The sequence below is a fragment of the Abramis brama genome (genome assembly GCF_963993115.1).
Source record: "Abramis brama genome assembly, chromosome: 9".
Taxonomy (NCBI): Eukaryota; Metazoa; Chordata; class Actinopteri; order Cypriniformes; family Leuciscidae; genus Abramis; species Abramis brama.
In genome coordinates, this window is record NC_139971.1 from 1373074 (window position 1) to 1399997 (window position 26924).

The 26924-nt window shown below is 41.7% G+C and overlaps 2 protein-coding genes across 2 annotated transcripts in view; both read right to left on the reverse strand.

Moving 5' to 3' along the window:
• The window catches only part of lgals4 (galectin 4), a gene marked incomplete at its 5' end in the record, with an annotated part of 39975 nt that extends 38263 nt beyond the window's left edge, over positions 1-1712 (reverse strand). The window contains one exon of the mRNA XM_084125147.1: positions 1473-1712. Within this exon, the coding sequence (XP_083981273.1) occupies positions 1473-1712 (240 nt within the window). The remainder of the gene's footprint in view (positions 1-1472) is intronic.
• Positions 1713-5766: 4054 nt separating this feature from the next.
• chrna3 (cholinergic receptor, nicotinic, alpha 3) lies at positions 5767-26294 on the reverse strand. Its single transcript, XM_084124081.1, has 7 exons — positions 26181-26294; positions 25250-25395; positions 23934-23978; positions 18173-18282; positions 16782-17557; positions 15292-15575; positions 5767-7150 (listed from the first exon to the last, which is right to left on the reverse strand). The coding sequence occupies exons 1-7, from the start codon at positions 26239-26241 to the stop codon at positions 7022-7024; spliced, it is 1551 nt and encodes a 516-aa protein (XP_083980207.1). The 5' UTR covers positions 26242-26294; the 3' UTR covers positions 5767-7021.
• Positions 26295-26924: the final 630 nt, after the last annotated feature.

Here is a 26924-nt window from a genome sequence, read left to right on the forward strand (position 1 = left end):
GGACGCGAACAGGTCCACCTCCGCTCTGCCGAATCTCTCCCACAACAGCGGACTGTTTGCGGGTGTAGAGACCATTCGCTCGTAGGAATGTTGTTCCTGGACAGTCTGTCTGGACCCAGATTCTGGATCCCTGGCACATGCACTGCTCTCAGCGAGCGCAAGTTGCGCTGAGCCCATAAAAGGAGGCGTTCCGCCAGCCTGTACAGGTTTAAGGATGTGAGACCGCCCTGGCGATTTATATAGGACACCACAGACATGTTGTCCGAACGGACTAAGACGTGTTGGTCCTTGATTTGGGGACGAAAACGCGTCAGCGCGTTGTCCACTGCCATCCTTTCCAGGCAGTTGATATGTTGGAGCTTTTCGCGTTCTGACCATAGGCCGAAAAACGCTCTGCCCTCGAGCAGCGCTCCCCATCCCGATGTGGAGGCGTCTGTCGACACCACTAACACTCTCGAGGAAGTCCCCAGGCTTACACCTGATTGGTACCAGTCGCTCGACTTCCAAGGCTTTAGAGCTTTCACACAGCTCTGATTGACCCTGAGACGCAGCCAACCGGATGCCCACGCTCTGCGCGGTACCCGCTCTTTCAACCAGAACTGCAGAGGGCGCATGCGGAGCAAGCCCAGCTGGAGAACTGATGATGCTGAGGCCATAAGACCTAGCATCCTCTGAAATTTCCTGAGCGTGACGGTCGCGCCGCAGCGAAAAAGTTTCGCCGTGCGCTGAATGTCTAGCACGCGCTGTGGTGACAGCCGCGCTATCATAGACTGTGAGTCCAGAACTGTGCCCAGAAACGAAGTCGTTTGACTGGGGTTCAGCGAACTCTTCGTCCAGTTGACTCTGAGACCAAGATTCTCGAGGTGATCGAGTAAAATGGTCCTGTGCTCCACGAGCTCTGATCGCGATTGAGCTAGAATCAGCCAGTCGTCCAAATAGTTCAGAACTCGCATGCCTCTGAGTCTGAGAGGCGCGAGCGCTGCGTCCATGCACTTCGTAAATGTACGGGGTGCCAGGGATAAGCCGAACGGCAGGACTGTATACTGGTATGCCTGGCCCTCGAAAGCGAACCTCAAGTATCGCCTGTGACGCGACGCTATCTGTATTTGAAAATACGCGTCCTTCAGATCTATCGACATGAACCAGTCTCCTCTGCGAATTTGCGCGAGGATTTTCCTGGTCGTGAGCATTCTGAAACTGCGTTTCATTAATGCTTTGTTCAGCCGTCTTAGATCCAGTATGGGTCTGAAACCCCCGTCTTTCTTGGGAACCAGAAAATATCTGCTGTACAGCCCCTCTTCGCTTTGAGCCTGAGACACAGGCTCTATAGCCCCTTTGCTCAACAGTTTTGATATTTCGGCGCGAAGTAGGTGTGCTACTTCTGAATTCACCGTAGTCTCGACGCGCGCTGTGAAGCGGCGAAGACGTCGATAAAACTGTAGCGAGTAGCCTTTCTTTATAATGCCTAGCACCCATTCCGAAACCCCTGGAAGCACTGCCCATGCGTCCGCATGGATGGCTAAGGGCTGGATGCGAAGCGCGCTCTGTTCGCTGGGCGACAGAGGTGCTTCGGTGTGCTGCAGCATAGGCGGGATGCCCGCGAGACTCGGGGCGGGGGGCGCGCTGATCACAGCGGGCAGAGCGCTCGTCCTCAACCCGACTACGGTGCTTAACCGAGTGAGGGAGGGCTGAGCGGGTCCCGGAGGACTCATGGTGTCTGTGAGTAAGTGTGGGCACGGGGAAGCGGGCACATTTACTGCTTTGGATGCGCTGTCTGCCTGGGCAGAGCGAGCGCGCACAGGTTTCGTTTTTACAGAAACCCTGTGACATGTGTGACATAGTGTTTGTGGGCACTGGGAAGTGGGCACGTTTACTATGTTGTTTGCGCGATCGACCTGAGTCGATTTTATGGGTGCGCGCCCTGTGTGAAGGGCTGTGCTTGTGTGTAGGGATGGGCACATAGGAGTGGACATCAGCGCTACATTTATTGCACCATCGGCCGTGGCCGGAATACCAGAAAATACACTCTTTACAGGATTTATCTGGGTAGCCGTAAAAACGGCTTTTGTGTGCAGGCAAGCGGGCAACTGTACGGGCTTGCGCGTTGCAGAAGACGCTGAGACAGTTGCAATTCCTGGGACTGAAACAGCGGCGCGCTTGGGTGAGAGTCCGGCCGCAGCGGGACTCACACACCGGCGCTTTCCTAGGCACGCTAGGATGTCTTCGGGGCTTCCGGTTTCACCACAATCCTCGGCCGCGGCCCACGGGGAGCGGGGCGACGGTTGGCAGAGCGAGAGCGGGGCCTCGAGCTGCGTTGCTGTCGGTGTTGCGACGAAGCAGCAGGAGGGGGAGGCTGTGGCTGAGAGCTCCGTGGGGCCGGTTTAGCACGGCTCGCTGAAGAGCTAGAGCGCTTCGGGAGGAAGTGCTTAAAGGCTTGAGACGCTTTCTGGACCTCGGCGAATCTCTCTACGAACTCGTTGACAGAGGATCCGAAGAGGCCGGCAGAAGATAGTGGGGCGTCGAGGAACGCGGTGCGCTCAGAATCAGCCATATCTGAGAGCGTTAGCCACAGATGTCTCTCAGCTACAGTGGCGGAAGCCATACACCGTCCCATGGCCTGTGCAGCGGACTTAGTAGCGCGGAGAGAAAGATCCGAAGCGCTCCTTAAGTCCGAGAGGCAGATCGCGTCAGGTCCCATCTCATCCAGTCGACGGAGAAGATCTCCCTGAAAGATCTGCAGTGTAGCCATGGTGTGTAGTGCAGACGCGGCTTGCCCAGCGGCGGAGAAGATTCGCGCGAGCAGCGTCGACGTCATGCGGCAGGCTTTGGATGGCAACACCGGTTTCGTCCGCCGTCCAGCAGAGGGCGGGCAAAGATGGGTCGCTATCGCCTGTTCCACCGGCGGAAGCGAATGGTAGCCTCTGTTTTTAGCATCGTCTAGCGTAGCGAATGCTGGTGAGACAGACGAACGTGTTCGAGCTGAGAAGGGAGCGCTCCAAGCCTTCGCAACTTCTTCATGAAGCTCAGGAAGAAAGGGGGCAGGCTTGGATTCCGGAGAAGTGCGCTCACCAGGGAGAAAGCTACCATCCAGTCGAGTCCGAGAAGGGGGCTCCGGAGCGGACCACTCAAGGCCGAGGCTCGCCGCGGCCAGCGAGAGTACACGCATCAGCTCCCTCTCGATGTTAGCTCTTCTGCTAGGTGTATGGGCAGGAAGCGCGAGATCCGCAGAGCTCGCCCAGTCTTCACTGCCCGAGGCTAACAGAGAGCACGAGTCATCATCCCCCGACGCGGCTTTAGAATCAGCTTCCTCTGCTGAAGCGGCGGCAGACAGCGGTCGCTGAGCACCAGGAAGTGATCCAGGCGAAACCGGTGAAGCAGGCGGGCGAACCGGCGAGCTTAGTCGGGTTGGAGAAGGCTCCGGGACCCGCTGAGAGCGGCGCTTCTTACGGCGCGGCAGTACAGCGGGAGATGCAGGCTCGGAGAATACTGCCAGGCGAGTCCTCAGAGTCACCATAGGCATAAGCTCGCAGTGAGGGCAGCCGCCGTCAGCGAGCGCGAGCGCTGCATGGTCTTCACCCAGGCAGGAGACACAGATGACGTGACGGTCTCCCTCGCTGAGTGGGGCTCGGCACGAGCCGCATTTTGAAGGCATCTTGAAAAAGACGCGAGCTCTTTTACGAGTGTATGTCGCAGGCGAACACACACACACACAGAGAGTAAACAGAAAAAGGATATGGGCGCCGGAAAGCGCAGCAGGAACGGCAGTCGAAGGACGTCACCACAGGCCTCGCTCGATAGGCTTATGCAGTTGCCGCAGAGCAGCCAATGAGCGAGCGAGCCGTCTCGCCCATGGCTGCGTGCTGCTGCAATGCGCTTTACATTATTTCAAAATTAAAGGATAATTTTTTGCTTCAGTATTTCGTGAAAAAGAGTTTTTCCCCTAGCGTTTTCAACGCAGTACGAGAGACCTCTCGTAAGAGACCCCCGACGTGCGTCTGCAAAGGGACGGATGTCCCGACGAAACATTGTGTCGTCGTAGGAGAGGAATGTGAAAAAACGTTGACACAACATATTGTTGTACACAACAAAATTTCGAACCCACTGCTCCTCGTTAAAGCCAATATTTAAACACAGAATGCTCCCACCAGTCCTGAGATCTCTCTCACACACAATAACTAAAGCATATGTGCAATAATGGCACTTTTCGTCCTCCTTCGCCTCAAAATCATGGTGATGTTTGGCGAACTTGCGTCCGCCCATCTGTGCAAGAGAATTTAACCCTTTAAGCATGCGCGATGTTTCAGATAGTATGGCAAGTGTAAACGCATGAATCGGATGTGGGTCACAGTTGAAAGAACGTGTAAACGGATGGTCAAAAAAATCGGATAAAGGTAACAAATCAAAATTGGGCATAAAGACCTGCTGTGTAAACGAGGCCTTAGATCAAAAACTAACTTTATCTGGACAATAACTTTATTCTAGAGCTGCTGTAAAGCCAAAACTATCTCTGTTACTGTAATCTCCTATTATCACTGTAAAGCTGCTGTGAAACATCTATATTGTTAAAGCGCTGTATAAATGAAGGAGACTCGACTGACTTCGAGAGCCGATGGTCTTCCCTCTAGTGCCCTGCATAAACTTATTATGTCATTTACATCGCAAGCATGATCTCGGTTATTTAGTCAAATGTTGTCAACATAAGTATACTAAGATGTGTAATAAAGTTAGCAACTGAAGGGAGGGAAAAACCTGTTTTGTCGGTGTGCAAATGTTAACATGTGAATGTTTTCATGTAAAATCTTCATCTTGCTGAACATTTGCGTTTATCATGAAGGGCCTGAAGGTGGATCATAACCCCCTTTTAACAGGTTTTTTTCAACTGCTTAAACACAAAATCCTCACTTGTCACACAATTTCTGAAACCTGACACTCAAACACCAGATCCACACACCAAATCTGCAAAACCATACACTCATTCTCGGCCTTCGACTCAGTTTTCAATTTCATAAAACACTTTTTGCAGACACACACACACACACACACACACACACACACACACACACACACACAAACAAACACTCACTGCTTTACTGAACACCAGCCATGGCTTTAGAATAGGCCTATAAACAGGTCAAAGGTCTAGTTATAGGTTTTTCGGACTGTGTAATATCATATTCACAACCACAAATGCTTACAGTAAAAAAAAAGAAAAAAAAGAAGAAGTTTGGTTTCAATCTTGCTTTTGTGTTTACCATTAATTTTTCAGCATCTCTCTGTCAGATACTTTCAATCTTGTACAGAAATAGGAGCTCATGAAAGAAGAGCTTTAGGTTTTGAATAACTGTGTGTGTAAATGATATATCCAGAAATATAATATTACGGCAAAGGTGGAACGTACGACAAATATTTGCTTTTGAGATGAGTTTGTGATATTCTGAATGCAGTGCTTCATTTTGCAAGAGATGTGAGGCATTTTGCATTCTGTGTGTGCAATTCTTGTATGTGTGTAAAGTTTTGAGGAAAAAAAACAGGCAAAGTTTTGAAAATGTGTGTAAACAGTTGAAAAAAAACCTTGTAAACTGAGAAACCCTTGAATTATCCTCGGTAGGGATGTACATATGAAGATGTAATTCAATACAACACACTGCTGCTATTATTAATAGGTTGCGTTAGAAAGATGTGGTCGATATCAATGCAGCCAAAGGCAGATATGAGTGTGAAATACATAATTCTCACAAGAACAACTTCGTTGACAGAAGAACAGATGATGTTCATAGTTCTCAGTGTTTCTTTATTTGCAGGATTGTTGGAAATGTGCATCAAAGTTTTACATTATACATTAAGAATATATTAACATGTACAGTGAACAGGCAATTATTACATGTTGGGAAAACAACATAGGATTGCATTGATAGTTTTAGATACCCATTACTGAATTGCAACATATTTATTCACTGACTTTATCAGTAATGGCCAAGTCATATGGACTAGTTCCCTGGGACTTGCTCAAAGTAACCACTAGGTGGCGCTGAAAGTAAGTGTGAATACAAAGAGATTTGACTTTTTCTAAGTCTATAAAAAAAGTAAAAATAAAAAAAAAAGTAAAAAAAGTCTGACAGGTTTTTTTTGTTAGATTATTTTTTTTTAATAATGTAACAAAATGATCATAAATGACAAAAAACAGCAGCCATATCTCGAGTTGTCACATTTGAATACACTTTAAAGGGATAATAAATATATATTAAAAAAACCCTGTATGCTGTTAATTTTCCCTGGAAGACCAAAACAGAATCTCTGAGGAATCTTCACAGCTCGTTTCATCACGAGGACACGAATCTCTAACCGGAGCGGACGGTCCTCGATTACAGCTTCAGATTTAGTCTGTTCATCATGACTTTTCATCATGACACTGTTTAACACAGCACAAGTTGTACAGACTACCTTTATGCTATTTTGGTGTGGAAACCCATTACCACAAAATAAAATAAAAAATATGAATTTTTATCTGGCAATTCTGACTTAAAATACAAAACACACACACAAAAACAATTCTGAGAAAACAATCAAGAGAAAAAAAAAAAGTCAGAATTGTCAGATAAAAAGTTGCAATTATTTTTTATTTCGTGGTGGAAACGAGCTTCCGTATTTTGCAGGTATATGAACTATGGAAAAAACTGTGAGAATTTTTGTAAATACAAAATTTCTGGAACCACAAAAGAAAAAATGCTGACGTGTGTTATGAACAACTCGAGGGCAAATAAATGTCCATTTTTGGGTGAATTATTCTTTTAAGACACTGTTTTTAGCCTTGTTTAAGGTAACAGGGTTGCATGACTTTGGGGTGGGTGCAGAGAAACCTTCCTGAAGTCCATGATGTAGATCCATTTAACCCTTAGAGGTCCAGCAAACTGTCCTTTCATTCAGCTCTAAACGAAGCATGATATAAATATGTAAAAAATGCATTGCTAGGGTTGCTAAAATTAGATTCCGACTATCAAAATGTTGCGATGTAAAGTCTGCGTCACATGTCCTCGGCCAACAGGAGCGGCTGGAGAAAGAGTCCGGCCGTTCCCAGAATACACACCAGCACGAACACCCACAGGAAGATCCGGTCAATCACCATGGCAACATACTTCCAGTCATCCTGGACCTGTGGAGACCAGAGTCGGAAGAGCAGGACATTAAAGTAATGCATCATATTTGATAATCAAAACTCCAAGGCCTCAGGAAAACCTGTCGCACACAATCTCATAGTCCTTCTGTCGTCTGATTATTTAGACTTTTTTTATCAAGTTAAAGTATTTTAATATAATTGTACAAAACGTCCTCCTTCAGCTTGTGCTGCACGTGTCTTTCTGCTGTCAAAACTGCACTGTAAAAGTAAGAATGACTGATATTGTTAGTAATATTTCAACTGGACGGAAGCAACTGAGGTTTACTTGATTATCCATCATCATTTCTTATAAAAATCATGAGTATCTAAAATATGATAATCAGGCTTTTGAGGAATTAGTTCATCTCTCAATCATCATTGCATTATATGTTTTAAAACTACAGAGCTTTGAACATAAAATTAAGCATTAAATATCATCTTACTGGCAAATATTGATATTTATATGCATTTTATGTCAGCATCTGCTGTAACTGTTATAAGGATCTCCTTGATTTACAAGCATCAGAATTTCATATAAATATCAGCATCTGCATATTGTTGCAAAATTGCATATTGTTGCTCAGTTTGGGCTTTTGAATAAAACTTGGGTTTTCTTCCTCCATATTCTCACTATATCAGACTATATGAGCCATAAAAGCCTGATGCATCAAATATGATACTCAACACAAAACGCATCTGTACATTTTTAGATATTTTTTTTTTTTTTTTATATTGTCTAAAAGTTCAATAAACTGACTATTATTCCATTTCATATGTTCCAGTGGCTCAAACAATAAAACATGGTGTTAGTAGAGCTGCACAATTAATCGAATTTCTAATCGTGATTATGAGAACGGATGCCACGATTACATAATCATTCATAGCCATGTGTGTTTAAAGCATGTGTGTGTGTTTAGAGCATGTGTGTTTAGAGCATGTGTGTGTGTTTAGAGCATGTGTGTGTGTTTAGAGGATGTGTGTTTAGAGCATGTGTGTGTGTTTAGAGGATGTGTTTAGAGGATGTGTGTTTAGAGCATGTGTGTGTGTTTAGAGGATGTGTGTTTAGAGCATGTGTGTGTGTTTAGAGCATGTGTGTGTTTAGAGCATGTGTGTGTGTTTAGAGCATGTGTATGTGTTTAGAGGATGTGTGTTTAGAGCATGTGTGTGTGTTTAAAGCATGTGTGTGTGTTTAGAGCATGTGTGTGTGTTTAGAGCATGTGTGTTTAGAGCATGTGTGTGTGTTTAGAGCATGTGTGTGTGTTTAGAGGATGTGTGTTTAGAGCATGTGTGTGTGTTTAGAGGATGTGTTTAGAGGATGTGTGTTTAGAGCATGTGTGTGTGTTTAGAGGATGTGTGTTTAGAGCATGTGTGTGTGTTTAGAGCATGTGTGTGTTTAGAGCATGTGTGTGTGTTTAGAGCATGTGTATGTGTTTAGAGGATGTGTGTTTAGAGCATGTGTGTGTGTTTAAAGCATGTGTGTGTGTTTAGAGCATGTGTGTGTGTTTAGAGCATGTGTGTTTAGAGCATGTGTGTGTGTTTAGAGCATGTGTGTGTGTTTAGAGGATGTGTGTTTAGAGCATGTGTGTGTGTTTAGAGGATGTGTTTAGAGGATGTGTGTTTAGAGCATGTGTGTGTGTTTAGAGGATGTGTGTTTAGAGCATGTGTGTGTGTTTAGAGCATGTGTGTGTTTAGAGCATGTGTGTGTGTTTAGAGCATGTGTATGTGTTTAGAGGATGTGTGTTTAGAGCATGTGTGTGTGTTTAAAGCATGTGTGTGTGTTTAGAGCATGTGTGTGTGTTTAGAGCATGTGTGTTTAAAGCATGTGTGTGTTTAGAGCATGTGTGTGTGTTTAGAGCATGTGTGTGTGTGTTTAGAGCATGTGTGTGTGTTTAGAGCATGTGTGTTTAGAGCATGTGTGTGTGTTTAGAGCATGTGTGTGTGTGTGTGTGTTTAGAGCATGTGTGTGTGTTTAGAGCATGTGTGTTTAGAGCATGTGTGTGTGTTTAGAGCATGTGTGTGTGTTTAGAGCATGTGTGTTTAGAGCATGTGTGTGTGTTTAGAGCATGTGTGTGTTTAGAGCATGTGTGTGTGTTTAGAGCATGTGTATGTGTTTAGAGGATGTGTGTTTAGAGCATGTGTGTGTGTTTAAAGCATGTGTGTGTGTTTAGAGCATGTGTGTGTGTTTAGAGCATGTGTGTTTAAAGCATGTGTGTGTTTAGAGCATGTGTGTGTGTTTAGAGCATGTGTGTGTGTGTTTAGAGCATGTGTGTGTGTTTAGAGCATGTGTGTTTAGAGCATGTGTGTGTGTTTAGAGCATGTGTGTGTGTGTGTGTGTGTTTAGAGCATGTGTGTGTGTTTAGAGCATGTGTGTTTAGAGCATGTGTGTGTGTTTAGAGCATGTGTGTGTGTTTAGAGCATGTGTGTTTAGAGCATGTGTGTGTGTTTAGAGCATGTGTGTGTTTAGAGCATGTGTGTTTAGAGCGTGTGTGTGTTTAGAGCATGTGTGTGTGTTTAGAGCATGTGTGTTTAGAGCATGTGTGTGTGTTTAGAGCATGTGTGTGTGTTTAGAGCATGTGTGTGTGTTTAGAGCATGTGTGTGTGTTTAGAGCATGTGTGTTTAGAGCATGTGTGTGTGTTTAGAGCATGTGTGTGTGTGTTTAGAGCATGTGTGTGTGTTTAGAGCATGTGTGTTTAGAGCATGTGTTTGTGTTTAGAGCATGTGTGTTTAGAGCATGTGTGTGTGTTTAGAGCATGTGTGTGTGTTTAGAGCATGTGTGTTTAGAGCATGTGTGTGTGTTTAGAGCATGTGTGTTTAGAGCATGTGTGTGTGTTTAGAGCATGTGTGTTTAGAGCATGTGTGTTTAGAGCATGTGTGTGTGTTTAGAGCATGTTACATTGTGAGAGGCAAACCACGATTACTTCAGAGAACCAGCACAATAGGAACTACCGGTGACGTTAGTGTTCGCTGAAATAAAGAGTCTCTCACCTCAGAAAAACGAGCTTAACTGTCCTGTCAGTCGTTATCCTGCGCTAGTAGCACACACTCTTCAATTGCACACGCTGTATATCACTTCACTAAATATAAAGCACAAAAGAAACTACGAGCATGTAACGTGGAAAGACTCTTATAGTTTCTTTGAGTTGGCCAGTGGAACCATCAATGCTGCTGATGAGGTAAGACGCACTACTTTTTTGCATTGCATTGGTGCTCCAGTGCAGAGGAGTTTTCTCTGGGATCTCCCGGGTCCTAAAGATTCATGAGCGGAGACTGCAGCTGCACTGGATGCTTACTTTACTCCACGGAAAAATGTTGAGCTAGAAAGACACAAATTCAGACTGAGATCTCAACTACAGGATGAAACGATTGACACATTTGTGAACACGTTAAGGGAACTGGACAAATCTTGTAAGTTCGGAGCCTCAGAACATGATATGATACGAGATCAACTCGTAGAGAAATGTGCACATAGACGATTAAGAGATAAACTGTTGCAGGAAGAAGGGCTTACGTTGGAAAGAGCATTAACTGTTGCTAGAATTTCTGAATCAGCCCAAGCGGAGTCTAAAGTTCTTTCAGAAAACAACACCAAAGAAAAAGACAATCACGTTCATTTCACGAAGGGTACAAGAGCTCCTAATGCAAAAGCGAAACCGCAAAATGCCAGCAGAGGGCGATCTGAAAAGAACAGCAGTGACGCCAAGTGTTATAGATGTGGATGACAACACATAAAGACTGTGGGGCAAAATCAGCAATCTGCCTGTATGCAGAAAAACCGGTTATCATGCACATGTTTGCAGAAAGAAAAATAACTCACAGGAGCATAAAAATGACAGATAAAAGGCCAAAGACAGGTCAGAGCTGTAAATGACAATTCAATTCAGAAAAGACTGTCAACAGCCAAACAAATCCAGTTTCGCCCCGTTTGTAGGTATAAAATGTTGTATAAATCAGAATCTGAACGATATATGAACAAACCCCTCTGTAAAAACCTTAAGAATATAGATAGGAATACAACTGGAAAGTTTGGTTTATGTAAGTGCTGCTGAAGTGGAGATTTCTGGCTCAGAGTATGAGAAAAAAAACATTTTGAGAAAACGGCCTTTAAAGATTTGTATTGTAAAAATTCATACTTTTTTAGTGGAAACAACTATTTACAGAGAAAATATCTTATCAAATCATTAGCAATCAACAATACAAACCACCTAAAACACATCAAAACTTATATAACATAGCATTTATGGCCTTCAACTGAACAGAACCCCAGTGAAAAACAGTCAAAAACACACTGTGGAAATGTCAGAGCACGTCACGTGATGCATCTGAACGAATCACGTTGTCAGAAATTGACATCAGCCAATGAGATTTCGCTTTTAGAGTAAAATGCCCCATTGTACTTTCACGATTGGTTGCTGATAAAAAGGAAATGACCATATTTGGATCTGACAGCATTGTACAGGAGAGAGAGAGCTTTCCAACGGTGTGTGTGATGACAGTGTGCAGACAGCGATGGCGGAGCAGCGGGAGGATTTACGCCAACTTTTGTTGAATTTAGGAGAAATCTACAGACGCAAATAGACAAAGTGTAGTAAAATAAATTCCTAAATGTGTATTTCTGACTTTTTTCACCACCAGTCTGAAAGAAGACATGTTATTGAAGACAAATAGTCCAAAATCTCAAAATTGACCAGTGAAAAAAACAACAATGTTTTTGCCTGCCGTGTCTCGCCTTAAACAAACCAAGAGAAAATGTTACGCTTATGCACAGATGCACTCTCTCCACTGTGGGGGATTTTTTGGAGCACATTTCCAATGGAAGGATAATGTCATGAAGGATGACATTTTTGTAATAAAAGGAAATGTAGAGCCACTGTTAGGATGGCGGTCATGCTTTGACTTAAAGATCCTGAATACCACAGACCAGGACAGTGCAACTGAAAATTCGTCAGAGAGATTTTTGAAACTTGAAGCTGAATATCAGTGTCTGTTTAAAGGACTGGGACAAATCAAAGATTACAGCCATAAAATATCTGTAAATGAACCTGTAGCTCAAGCTTTAAGGTAAGAGCTTTAAGGTAAGAGAAAGACACCCAGTACCAACAATAGACAGTATACGGCAAGTAATGCAGGGAGCAAAGGTGTTCGCAAAACTGGATGCCCGTAAAGGATTGTCCAGTGCTCCTGAAGCATACCAGAAAACCAGATCCACAAAAGGTTGAAGCAGTTTGTAACGCTCCCAGACCTTCATTCCTAGGCACTTGTGGATTTTTGATTATGCTTGTTCTCAATTATGCAAATCTGTCTGAGCCTCTCCGAAAATTGACCAGACAAGGACAAGAGTGGCAGTGGTCATCTGAAGCAGAAAATGCATTTAAAAGACTGAAAAAAGAATTAACTAGTGAGCCAGGCCTAGCATACTTCAACATAAATGCTCCAACAGTTGTGATCAGTGATGCAAGTCCAGTCGGACTTGGAGCAGTTTTGCTTCAGACACAAGAAGATGGAGCTAAGAAACCTGTAGCATATGCGAGCCGCTCTCCAACACCCACAGAAAGACGTTACTCTCAGATAGAGCGGGAAGCCCTAGGGGGCGTTTGGGTGCGAGTGTATTTGTGGGGAGGCAGATTTACTCTTCAAACGGATCATCGACCTCTCATTTATATGCTCAATCCAGAGAAGTCAAAGTTTCTGCCTCCTAGAATACAAAGACTTGGACTGAGACCGTATCCATATGACTACAAGATTGAACACATTGCAGGTAAAGACAAGGATGCAGACTCACTTTCTAGACTTCCTTTACCGGAAACTGAGGACAACAGTTACATGGACACGTATATGGACATAGTGTTGTCTGTAAATATGATGGATGTACCATCCTTGACTCTTGAGGAACTTAAAAGAGCTACAATGAATGATACTACCTTGACGCAACTGATTTCCATAGTGGAGACAGGACAATGGCCCACTACAATTCCTGAAAGCCTACATTCATACAAACGCTGCTCGGACGAGTTGTCAACCCATGATGGTCTTCTGCTGCGGGAACAGAGGATAGTTCTTCCTTCCGCACTGGTCCAGCAAGCTTTGAAAATTGCACACGAGACACATCAAGGTGTAATTCGCATAAGGCTATTCTTGAGAAGCAAATTCTATTGGCCTGATATGGACATGGAGGTCAAAAGAATGGTCAAAAACTGTAATGCATGTGTTCTGAATCAACCCTTGCATGAAGATCACCCACTGCATCCATTAGAACTACCACCTAGACCGAGGACCAAGATAGGTGTTGATTTGGTGGGTCCTATTCAGAATGTCTATATACTTACTGTTATAGACTACTACACGTCATACCCTGAAGCAGTAATCATTGTTGATATAACTTCCAAGACCGTTACCAAGGAAATGATGAAAATATTTGCCCGCTTTGGGTATCCTTTGGAAGTAGTGACTGACAACGGGAAGCAGTTTGTCGGAAACATCTTCGAGGCATTTCTGAGAACTAGTGGAGTCAAGCACATCAAGGCCTCACCTTTCTACCCCAAAACTAATGGTAAAATAGAAAGATTTCATCGTTACTTGAAGAAAGCCTTCAAAGCAGCTAAAAGTGAGGGAAGGAATTGGAGTGAAGATCTCTCAAAGATTCTTCTTGCCTGTCGATCTACACCACATAGAGGATCGGGTGAGACACCGGCTTATCTGATGTTTGGGCGAGATGTGCGTACGAAATTGCCTAGTCTCATCACAGACAAAAGAGAAACAAAAGACACTGAAAGTCATCATAAAAGGTACAATGAGAAAATGAAACAGTACGCAGACGTGACAAGATGAGCCAAGGAACACAACTTTAAGTTGGGAGACATTGTATATGTGGCGAGTATGGAAGAAGGTAAGCTGGACTCTGAGTATAGAGAAACTCATTTTGAAGCACACATCGGGCAATTCCTTTGAAATGGTCAATGTAGAGGATGGCTCTATAGGATTGTGAGAAATGTGAAGCACATTCGTCATGTTCCCAGTCAGCTGGAGAAAAACAAAGCAATCAAGGAACTCAAGAGACAGCGATCAAGTCAGATTTCTCAAAAGAGCCTCAGAGTTCTTCTGTTTCAGTGCCAGACACCTGTAGCAAGCCTTCGAGTGGTTAAGAAACCTCTCGTTTCAAGGACATGATTATGTAAATGTTTGAGTATGTTTGTTGACAGGTTAGTCAGTTTGGCTTGAAACAATATAGCAGTATTCAGAGTAACAAAGCTGTTAAAACAAAGGGTAATTTGTTATTTTGTAGTATTTAAGTTCTCTAATATTAACAAAGGGAGGGATGTAGTGTAGTGATATCGTGAGAACGGGGTTGGGAAGAGAGGAGTGATCGCGAGAGTCAGGAGAGCGATCCTGTAGTTGAGAGAGTTGTTAATAAAGTGGATATAACAGCAATAAAGACAAACAACACAACAACAGGCCTGCTGTTTATTTATCAGTATTAGTCATATTCTTAAAATGGATGTGTATGTTCAGTAAAGGGGGACAGTACTTGTGTGTGTGTGTGTCAACAATTTTTGTGTAAACAAATTTATTATAATAGGCCTATATATATATATATATATATATATATATATATATATATATATATATATATATATATATATATATATACAGTAGTCAACATTTGAAGTCCTTTCATCAAAGTTATACATGAATTTTGAACAATACCCGTTCATGCCTTAGGACAACTGTGATGAACCTTTTTGGTCCACTTCAAATGTTGACAACTGTAGATATATATATATATATATAATTCCTAATAAAGGGGGTCTTGGCTTGATGACCATGGGAAAATGTGGGTCCCATAGCCAAACCAGTTGAGAACCACTGGTATAAAGCTATTCAAAACATCAGTCAATGTAAATTGTGATAATCATAATTACAATTTCAAAGGAATAATCAACAATTTAGATTTTTGTCATAATCGTGCAGCCCTAGGTGTTAGTGACGGCAAGTTTGTTTAACTTCCATGGAATGCATTAAAATGATACCTTTAATGAAATATAATGTCAAATGCATAAATGCAAATATTTTCCAGGGTTAAAACTAGTCAAAAGACGCCTCGCTTGGCTGAATGTACATGGTTCAGCAGCAGTTCTCTCACCTCCTTGGCCTCGTTCTGAAGCCTCATGTATTCTGCGATATACTTGACGCTCTCGATGGCGTCTCGGACCCGTGGCGAGAGAGTCGACGCGCACAGAAACCCATCCGAGGACTGGGAGCTGGAACCGGGACTCGCTCCGGCATCTTCTCCCGCTTCGCTGGTGCCGTGATGATTCCAGCAACACGTACATCTGCATTCTCCACGCAGAAACCCAGACGCCTCGGCCAGGTTGTGGAGCTCAGTGGAGCACAGGAGCAGATGAGGACGGCGAGCTTTGGTGGACCCTAGTGACGGAAAGGTATACTTTATTGCAGTGGTCTTCATTATTCTTCACCTACTGTCAGTAGGAGAGACATTTTCATCGCAAAGTGTCAAAAGTTACATCCAGACATAAATACCATTTCTGCTTATCAATCTGTCATCCCTGAACATACAATATGCAATGCAGTAAATACAAAAGGGCAGAAAAAATCATTCTTTATGATTTAGGTCAGATTTGTTACTGAGACATGATGCTTCCCTTAATGACAAAAAAAGCAGGATTTCTAGAATATATTCATCCCAGAATATATAACCCTACTTGTTTTTAATGTTTTTATGAAAGATCTTTATATTGACTGCATGATCATGTCACGTGTTATTCACCGCCATGCGAGCCACAAATTAAAGCTTGCTTTATTGTATTTGAAATATATTCCCCTTTTCAATAGTACATTGCAAATATACTAACAAAAATTGGTGCTATCTTTAAATATATTAAAAGTATATTAGCATCATGCTTTTATCTGTTTTCAAAATACAACTTTTAACACACTTTAAAATAATTGTACTTTAGTACATTTTCTAAACCAATATATTTTAGAAAAATATTACTTGAAATGAAAATTCTGTTTATTTTTTAAAAGTGTATTTATTTAAACTTTACTTAAAAATATATTTTATCGGTGCTGGAAATGATCATTGTAACAATGTATTGAAAGTATATTCCAAAATACATTATAGTATACAATAGTATATTGTACAAAGTACAGCTAATTAATATTTGTTTATTAATGTGCATTTGTTATTGAAGACAAAGTGCAATTTGTAGTGTTTGGAATAAGCCAAAGGTATTAATGAGCATGTACTTTTTACTCAAATATAATACACTTATGGTATATTGCTTGAATGTTTCGAAGACACTCGTAATGAATTTGTAATGTACTTGTAACTCAAATAAAGTACACTTTAATTTCACTAATCAAGCATGTAATTAGTCCCTACACAGGCTTTTACTTAAAGTATACTAAGTATACTTGAAATTGTTCCAGTTTGGCACACAAAAGTACACTTAAAGTTATGCTTTGCTACAATTTAATTACAACTAAAATATACTTAGTACAAAATTAGTTGTTTCAAAAGAGCACACTTCAATTTAACTAATCATTAACACACTTGAAGTATACTAAATTAATCTGACTGCAAGTATACTTAGCATATATGTTTTTCACCAGGGGAAGCTGGAGCGTGAAGAGCACCGGGTCTCTCGGGTCTCTCGGGTCTCCCGGGTCTCTCCGGGTCTATCCCAGGCCTCGTCATGAACATGACCCGCGGGAGCAAACCCAGGAAGACCCGCCTCACCCAACCCGGCATGGTGTGTGTCTTCGGCGTGCGGTAGTGCACGTTCAGCACGAACACCGTGATCACGATGGAGAGCGTGACGAAGATCATGGTGAACAGAAGGTACTCTCCGATCAGAGGGATGACGAGAGACGTGGACGGGATGGTTTCGGTGATCACCAGCAGGAACACCGTGAGCGAGAGCAGGACGGAGATGCACAGCGTGATCTTCTCGCCGCAGTCCGAGGGAAGGTAGAACACCAGGACCGTGAGGAAGGAGATGAGCAAACAGGGAATGATCATGTTGATGGTGTAGAACAGAGGCAGGCGGCGGATGTAGAGCGAGTACGTGATGTCCGTGTAGATCTCCTCGCAGCAGTTATACTTGATGTCGTGTTTGTATCCGGGCGCGTCGATGATCGTCCACTCTCCGCTTTCCCAGAAATCATTCAGGTTGATGGTGGATCCGATGAGCACCAGGTCGATCTTGGCCTTGTCGTAGGTCCACGAGCCGAACTTCATGGTGCAGTTCTGGTAGTCGAACGGGAAGTATGTGACGTCGATCTTGCAGGAGCTTTTAAAGATGGCCGGTGGGATCCAGGTCACGTCTCCGTTGTAGCGCAGAAGAGCTTTCGTTTTATCGTCCACCTGGAAATCTCCCACTGCACTGCGGTTTCGGAAACAGAGACACACCGTGAAGGACGAGGGGTGTCGCAGTATATCGCAATACTGAAATGCAACTATATGTATTGTGTATAGTTCACCCAAAATGAACATTACTGTGTGAGAAAAAATTCAAGTTTTCAGAGTTTTAGTGTCAGTACTACATTAAACTACTATAAATAATGTAGAGTATAATGTAGAATAATGCAATATTTGTGGGTCCTGAAAATGCCAAATGTCTGATGTTACCAGTAAAAAGTGTCCTACATAATTTCAAATATATCTAGTCAGTGACAGAGATCAAGCATATTCATCTAAAATAATTCTGTGTTTTCAGCTTCAGAATCATGAATATTGTTATTCTGGAGTCTCTAATGTCCTGTGCTTTGGGTTTCAGCACCAAGTCCAAGAATATTCATTTACACACACAATGTAATATTAAATTTAGCATTTTAATCCACAGTTATTCTTTTGTTAACCTTTCAGCATATGTCTTAGAGTATCGCAATAATATCGTGATATGTATGGAATCGTGATCATGAGGGTCTCGTTACACCCCTATGAAGGACTGAAATCCGTAATAATGAAACGAGGAGCAGAACGGATCCGGCACACTTACTTGTTGTACAACACAATGTCCGGCTTCCAAATCTTCTTGGAGGGAACACGGATAAACTCGACCCCTCCGAAATCCTTGGGATTCCACCTCAGCTTATAATCATTCCAAATCTATGGAGATTAGAAAGAGTTCAGAGGGTTTTTTATGCACACAATATCAGGAAATGTTCTCTCAAAGTTATGATCAAACATTCTTCCAGTAACATTAATACAAGTTATCTGGTCTTTAATAACGTTCTCAAAACGTTAGAACAAAAACATTATTTATACATCGTTCATGGAAGGTTTTTTCCTGAAACATTTTAGTTGGATCTTCATCTTATAGTTTATTTCTAAATGTTACTTGTTTCAGAACGTTCACATTCAAAAGTGACGTTCCCATAATGATTGAAGAATGATACAATGGAATGTTTCATATAACCAAGAAAAAGCATGTTTTGAACATTTGAGAACATTATATGTGCATCAGACTAGTGTATAATGCTGATTTACATTTAGTATTCCAAGGCAACAGCAAACTCACAGACTAAATAAATCACTACAGATGTTCAGGAAGATCCTTGGCTATTTTCATGGCAAGTAACAAGTTGAAATAGTATAAAATAGCAATTTAAAAACCTATATACAAGTTTTTTTGTTTTTTTTTTAAAGTATGTTTTATATTTTAAAGCATGCATTTTAAATTCCTTCCAAAGTATTTGCTGAGTAATATCGTTTCCCCAGAGAACTTAAACCAGCGGAGTTTGCTGAAGGACTGCTGGGTTCTGGCCGAGGAACAGCGGCGGATCGTTTGACATTAAGATATTAAGTGTGTTTCAAAGACATGGCTATAAGCCATCCTCTCATTTGTTATTCTCCAGGTCGTTTCAGAGCAACAGCAAAACCCTGTCTTTGCAGAAAGGACATACAGTAATAAAAGAAAAGGATAGACGATCCCGTTTGCCACTTTTAATATGTCTGACACTGTTAATCGATGCAGAGTTTTATAGTTATTTCTATTGTCTAGGTCAGTTGCTAAAATATTTTGTAAGACTTTCCACCCAGGAGAATGAACTATGTATTAAATTAGATTATCTTGACCAATCAGACGTTAATGACCGGCACGATTATCTCCAGAAGATTTAACATGAGGTCGATCTTGCTTAATTTGAGTTGGCCATCTTCGCTGTCGTAGTTTTTTCTTGGACAGAGATTTTTCAAAAATCCTCTTCGCATAATCACTCAACAAATTATGAGATGCACTTCCTTCATTTCTGGCAATCTTAAGCTGTCTTGTTTAAGTAGAGCATTTCCAGTCTTCATTTAATTAAAATATTAGACAATTAGACATCTGGGAATCAACATTACTGAGATCACAATCCTCTCGTCATCGTGTCCTGGAGAATGTTTACTTCTTCACCTGGGGCCGTATTCACAAAGAATTTTAAGGCTAAAAGTAGCTCCTAACTGGCGAATTTAGGAGCAACTCCTTAAAATAATGGGCGTGTCACTCGTAACTTTAGGACTCCTAATTTTTTTTTTCTAAAGAGTAATTCACGAAGCATTTTAGCCCTAAAAGTAGCACCTAAGCCTGGGACAGCTTAAAAGAAGTCGAGAGGACTCCTAACTCACTAAGACCTTCACAAACCGCTTTTTGTGGCATTTCACGTTGCGATGTTTTGAAATGCGTATGCGGCGGCTACAGGAGCTTCCAATCGCGAGGGAACAATTTTGCATTGTAGGCATAACTAGGGATGCAATAACGCCACCAACAACAACCAAAACTAGGCTACTCATTGCATGTAAACTAATTGTAACGTTTCATTGTGAATCAAATTAAAATGTTCTTCTCGGGGGGGCGCTCGTGCGCAGTAACGGAGTAGACGTGTTTTCGGAGTGCTCCGTGACATCTCCTTAATTTTACTTTCATATTATTGCACTTTAACTCTATTTTACGCTGATTTGCCCTTAAACTGTGCTGTAACCTGTCGGAGTGGTTTTATGCCAACATGCCTAAGAAAGACGATAGTCAGAGGGATACATCCAAGACGAGCTCGTCGGCCGCTAGCAACGATGCGATACTAGCTGGTATTGCTAGCCATGGGGCTGAGCTAGCGAAAATCACCTCTCTCATGGATGCCCTAAAGAAATCTCTGGAGGGCCTTCTCGACGCAATTGAAGTAACGCTATCATCGCTTCAGAAAAAAAACCAGGAAACCGAGCGCCGCTTTGATGATTTCGACGAAGCCTTGTCAGCCAGTGACAGCCGCATAACAGCTCTGGAAGTTACGTGCAGCGAGCTACAGGTGGCTAACGGTCTCCTCAGGGCGAAAGTGAACGACTTGGAGGGTCGCTCTCGCAGACTCAATGTTAGGATTGTGGGCATTAAAGAAGGGGAAGAGAAAGGCAGCCCTACTGACTTTGTTTCTAAGCTGATTCCAGAGTTACTCGGCCAGGATAACTTTAGCAGACCTGTAAAAATAGACCGCGCCCACCGTAGCCTGAGACCGAAGCCTCAACCTAACGAGCGACCCCGGATTATCATCGCCAAGGTCCACAACGATCGGGACGTGCTCGACATACTGCGACTCAGCCGTCAACAAGCACCCCTGTACTATCACGGTGAGAGAGTCTCTATCTTCCCTGACTACACGGCGGAGGTCTCGGCACAGCGGCAAGCCTATACAAGCGTGAGGAAGCGGCTAACCGAAGCTGGTGCTAAATGTTCCCTGCGTTTTCCAGCCAAGCTCCACGTCGACTACAATAACACAACGAAGATGTTTGCGTCTCCAGCTGATGCTGAACGGTTTGCCAACTCTTTAGGCCCAGCGAATGACTCTTAAATCCTATATATCATAGGTTATTATTATTGTGTATGTATATATATATGTATATCTATCGTTATACATAGGTTATATGCACATATATATATTTTTTCTCGCTCTGGATATTTTCCTATTCCACGTATTGATAAAGGTTCAGGTTTAACTTTTACTTTCAGTTGGTCGTTGATGCAGCATAGTAACGTCATGTATTTAAATAGCGTTTCACACAGTGTCCTTTTCGGGTACACAAATCTATATCTGGGAGTCTGGGACAATTTCATTCATTTTTTATTTTTTTATTTTATTATGATATTTTTTTTTAAAATTGTTACTATAATTTTATTTTTTATTTTTTTTACCTTCGATTTTACTGATTGACACTCCCAGCTATGTTTATTAATTTATGCGCTTATCTTTTCTTATATACACACACTTCTCTGTGGTATTTTCTCCTTATTTTCTTAAGTTTGATGTTCTATGCTGAACCGTTTATACCCTTCCTCTTGTTATTTACATCTCACCAAGCGTGTGTTCTGAATATCGCTTACTGAGTACTATTTGTGGGTGCAATTTAACCACTTGTTAATGTGTTGGAGATGCGCACAGGGCCCCGTGGTAAGTGGGCCTTTTTTTGTGTGTAATTTGGCGGGCTCTGTTACCCGGCTGCCTCCTTGTTAGTTAGTGGGATGTACCGCTTAGTTCTTTTAGCGGGTTTGGGTCTTTTGGGGTTTTTATTTGTTTTTCTTTATCTGTCTTTTTTTTATTATGCTTTGTTTTGCCAGCCCTTTGTATGTCACGTGTCCAACTTCACCCTATGTCCCTCCGCATAGATATATGTCATTTATTCACTTAGATCAGGGATGAGTCACATCACTTTTACCACTTGGAATTGTAGGGGTATGGGCAGGGCTCTTAAACGAGGTAAAGTATTTTCACATTTGAAGTCCCTGTCGTCTGATATTGTATTTTTACAGGAGACCCATATTCAGCCTTCAGAGCAGAGGCGCTTAAGATCTGCGTGGGTGTCACAGGTGTACCAGTCCACCTTTTCCTCCAAGGCGAGGGGAGTTGCCATTCTTGTTCGCAGAACCATCCCATTTGTATTCAAATCCCAGACTACCGATCCAGGTGGGAGGTTCATACTTGTTACGGGTACGGTTAACTTAGTCCCTTTAGTCCTCTTAAACATTTATCCCCCAAATTTCGATAACCCCGATTTTTTCTGTAAAATATTCAACCTTGTCACAGAATACAATGATTTCAACATAATTATCGGCGGCGACTTTAATTGCTATTTTGATCTGCTATTGGATAGGTCCTCCTCATCCGTGGCCCCATTATTGAAATCGGTCTCTGTTCTCAATAACCTTGCCAATTCTTTAGATTTGGTTGACATATGGAGGCACCAGCAGCCCCTAGAAAAGAAATGTTCTTTTTTCTCCCCCGTGCATGGCAGTTTCACTAGAATTGATTATATGCTGGTTGACTCCAGACTTATTTCAAATGTAATAAGCTCAACTTACCACAGTATCTTAATTTCCGACCATGCGCCCCTTTCATTGGTGATTGACTTTAAACTTTATGCCCCTCAATATAGCTGGAAATTCAACCCTTCTCTATATCTAGATGACACGTTCAGTGGCTATATATCAACCAAAATTGTTGATTTTATGCTCACTAATGACAACGGCGCTGTCTCTGATTCTACTTTGTGGGAGTCGTTTAAAGCCGTGATAAGAGGGCACATTATCTCGTATCAGTCTTCTCGCAAAAGGGCCAGGATCAGGCATCACACTGATATTGAGGCTGAACTAGCTAATCTGGAGAAGGAATATCAAAACTCAGGCTCTGAAGATACTCTTAGCTCTATTTTGAAAGTGAAATACGAATGGACTAAAATCTTTTAGTGCGATTTAGGAGTACTCCTAGTGGTAAGATAAAATGCTTTGTGAATACGGCCCCTGGTGTCTATCTGTCTATGTAAACCATTATTAATCTTCTGACAGAAGGATGAATTCTTATAAAGAAACTTATAAAGCAGTAATAATGAGTTTGGACTAATATATTTGCATATTTCAAATTTAATAGTGGTTAGAATTATAATATAATTGAAAAATGTATTAAAGACATTCATTGCAACAATCATACTAAAATAAAAAAATATTTTCTTTAAACACATTCAGAGTAAATGTAATCAATTTAAGTTCCGATTTTCTGCAATCACCAAATGAGCTAAGATGCAAAATCATCATCATCATCATCATCATCATCAGCAGCAGCAGCCTTTTTTATGCCAATCTACAAACTGATGCGCAATATTTAAGATGCACTTCAACACAAAGAAAATGTCCAAAGCTTTCAGAGCTCAAGCTCAACACTTTATAAGATCCCAATCAACTCGGTTTCATTATACACAATCTTCAGTGTTTTAAAGCAAGCCACAGAACACATGTATTGTCAGGAACTATGCTAGAATTTTAGGTTGATCATCATTAGGTAATCATAGTCATAGTTTTCGGCCAACTTTGCTTGTTGACATCACCGCTCACTTCTTAAAGTGACTCCAGCCTCTTTTCCCTATTTATTCAAATAACATCATTTGGACTTTTAAAAACAGATTTCCGGTTTTTACTATTTATGCATGGTTTGTAAATCGAACACATTGTATTGCTGATCTGAAATGCATTATCAGTCTGAATCTGAATTATCAATAAAGTGGACAGACTTGCCTTAATGGAACTTTTGAGCACCATTAACTTGGGTTTTACCTATTATTATCTATTAAAAGATCTGTTCATGATTCATATTTGAACAGTCATTTTTACAGGAGAAGCTCACATCTTTATTCCTGTACCAATCATTTTAAACAGTGACCCCAAAGACAGCGAATGAAACTGTGTTGAGTGATCTAAATGAATCAATGGCCATTGGATGTGCATGAATAAAGCATGAGCTTACATGTCTCAGCCAAAGATTGGTCTCCATAATCTGGTTCACCTCATCCTGTGGAAAGAGGAACAGAGAGTCTCAGAGAAATCACCTGCGGGAAATACAAGACGGCTCTAGATTAATATTTCAGAGCTTAAAGAAGACACATGCTGTCATAAGCAATCATTCTCCAGGCGTGTCTCACAGACGGGCTGCTCTTCGAGGAACACCTGAGTCCCTTCGCCTCGAGGTGCTTCATGATGCACACGAGACCCCCAGCTGTCGGAGAACACACGCTGGCTGTGCAGAGCAAATCATGTTTCCACGGGATTGTTTTTAATGCTCAAATAAGCTGGACACTCACAATCAAAAGCTATGTTTCCATCCACCTATTTTAATGCACATTTTGGGATATTGCCTAAAAAAAACACTGGATGGAAATGCCAAGATGTGCATAAATGCCCATAATACATGTACACACACAATTGAGGCAGATCAGTTTTTAATCTGATAAGAAGACATGCACATAAACTGCAATGGAAATACTACTGAATAAATCCCTCAATGTGCAACAGGAAACTCAGCCGAGGCTGTGATTGGATAATTGGACAAACCAGCGGACCAATCGCATCGCAGCATCTCAAATGTTGGTTTGGTGGTTTTGCAATATTCCAATATTGTGCACAAGTTAAATTCACAACTTTGGATGGAAACACAGATAATGAAACCATTTTGATTTGTTGAAACTTAATTTATGACCAATAAAACGGACAACTTGTGCATTACATGATACATCATCTATTACAATAAGAGCCAAAATGTTTCATCCAATCGAACGTCAAAATAAAAAATCAGTCCACTAATGTTGCTGGCAGACGTCCTCTGCGATATAACACTTAACTCATTCGTTGTTATTTGTGTTGTTGTTTGTGCTTCAAACCCAAAATGCATGAAATTTCCTCCCTAAAAACCTTAAAGCAAAACAAACAGACATGACTGGATTCACAGAAATTGTGAAAATGCCTCTTTTTTTGGCTAGCTCACTCCATTCTACATTACAGATGCATCATCAAGTCGAATTACACGATCTAGAGAAAAGAAAGAAGGAAAAACAGCTTGATAGAAACTGTATTAAAAGAAGTGAGATGTGGGGGTCACACTGCAGGTTAGATGAGGAGATTAAATCACGAGCTCGCTCACACTGACAGATTCATGCATGCCTGAGGTCAGAGGTCAGAGGTCAAGGCTTCTGGAGTGAAAAGCACTTGCTCTTTGAATTAGACGCAGACTCATCATGACTGATGGAAACTCTTCCCTGAAAGACACGAACAGAAGCAGATACTCACCACTTTGACTAGCTGTGACATGGACACCTCAAACTGAACCACGACCGGGTCGGACACGTTCTCCACTGGTCTGATGTACTGGTTATAACTGGAGAAGATGATGGAGAACAGCCTGTGCTCATGATCAGAGCTGGAGACCCCTGAATCTGGCCAGAGACAGACTTCATTACAGCACATGATGAGCCAGCAGAGGATAATAAACTACAGTGCTTTACTTGTAGGATCTGAGGCTGCTGAACACGCACTACTCAACTTACATTCATTTAGCAGATCTGACTCAAATGAGGAATGCAGCAAAGCGCTCGATATTGTGGAAGCAGTAACAAAGTTTCAAACATTGTAGAAATCGTCTTGAAACCTTTATCTTGAAGATCATATAACCCTGATTACAAGTAATCAAATGTTGTGAAAACTTCAGATTTGATTTGTTGTGAGACGTAAATGCATGCATAAATATTTTTTGAATTTTACTAATGTCAAACTGCACTATGAATAGTGAATGATAAAGAATTTTAAAAAAATAATAATAATCTGATGATGAAGAAAGATAATTTTCCAGTTTAGTATCTTTATTAAGCCGAAAAGATGTTCCCAAAAAAAAAAAAAAAAATCTGTTTTTATTGTGACAATTTACCGCATACAGTGTGAAAACATATTGGGGAATGTTGTTGTCACAAAAAAGGTTAACGTGTATTTCGAGAAACGACCAGTGGAAATGTTTAATGGTTAAAAATCCAAACTACACGAAACACACACATTTTGGGCATGACGCTCAGTAAATAAGCTGACTCGTCTGTTGCCATTCTCTGTCTCATGTGCTCTCTTGAAAATTACACTTGAGTCGCTCACAGACAGCATACACAAAATATCCCAATAAACAGCAACAAGTATCCGAACATTCGGGTTAGGGCATTAGGTGTGTTTTACTCACCTGACAGAAGAAAAAATAGAAAGTAGCAAGTGTGGAAAAGTAGGATCGCTCTGGCTTTCATTGTACAGTCCGGAGAATAATGCTGATAATAATCAGGAGAGTCCAGTGCGCGCGCAGCGTGAGCGCGCAGAGAGAGAAAGAGGGAGAGAGAGAGAGAGAGAGAGAGGGAGAGAGAGAGAGTGTGCGTGTGTGTGTGTGTGTGAGAGAGAGAGAGATAGTGTGTGTGTGCGTGCGTGTGTGTGTGTGTGAGAGAGAGAGAGATAGAGAGAGAGAGAGAGAGAGAGAGAGCAGCTGTCAGTCACTCTCCAGGATGGAAACGAGTTCTTTCTTTGGGTGTAACTTCAGGTTTGTCCAGCATGGTAAAGATAAGTTTATATTATTATATTCACCAGTAGCAATTATATTCGTTGAGACGAAAATTCGCGTTTTTAAAACTAAATTTAACTTGATAAGCCAAAAACGCAACGCATCAGACTATGACTTACAAGAGAAAGTACAGGAGGATTTTATATAAGTTTACCATGGAGAGAACATTTAATATTGTTTGAGAACGTTTGTTTTTTTTAACCTTTTTATATTAAAGTCCAACTGATATATCAAAAAACTTGGAATGGCTCTAATCCAACAGAAGATGATCCTGCAAAGCAAAGAATAGCTGAACACATGTATAAAGCTAATCTCCTATAGCGGTGTCACAACTACATTCACTTTGCTCTGTCTCAGTCTCAGTCTAGTATTATATGA

What these genes read in the sequence shown, in the direction of transcription:
- chrna3 (XM_084124081.1), bottom strand. Translation starts at nt 26,241, where the DNA reads ATGAAAGCCAGAGCGATCCTACTTTTCCACACTTGCTACTTTCTATTT. An exon ending in TCACGCTCCAGCTTCCCCTG is followed by an intron (nt 15,576 to 16,781) that starts GTGAAAAACATA and finishes TTCCGTCACTAG; the next exon opens with GGTCCACCAAAGCTCGCCGT. An exon ending in TTCAGAACGAGGCCAAGGAG is followed by an intron (nt 7,151 to 15,291) that starts GTGAGAGAACTG and finishes TGGTCTCCACAG; the next exon opens with GTCCAGGATGACTGGAAGTA.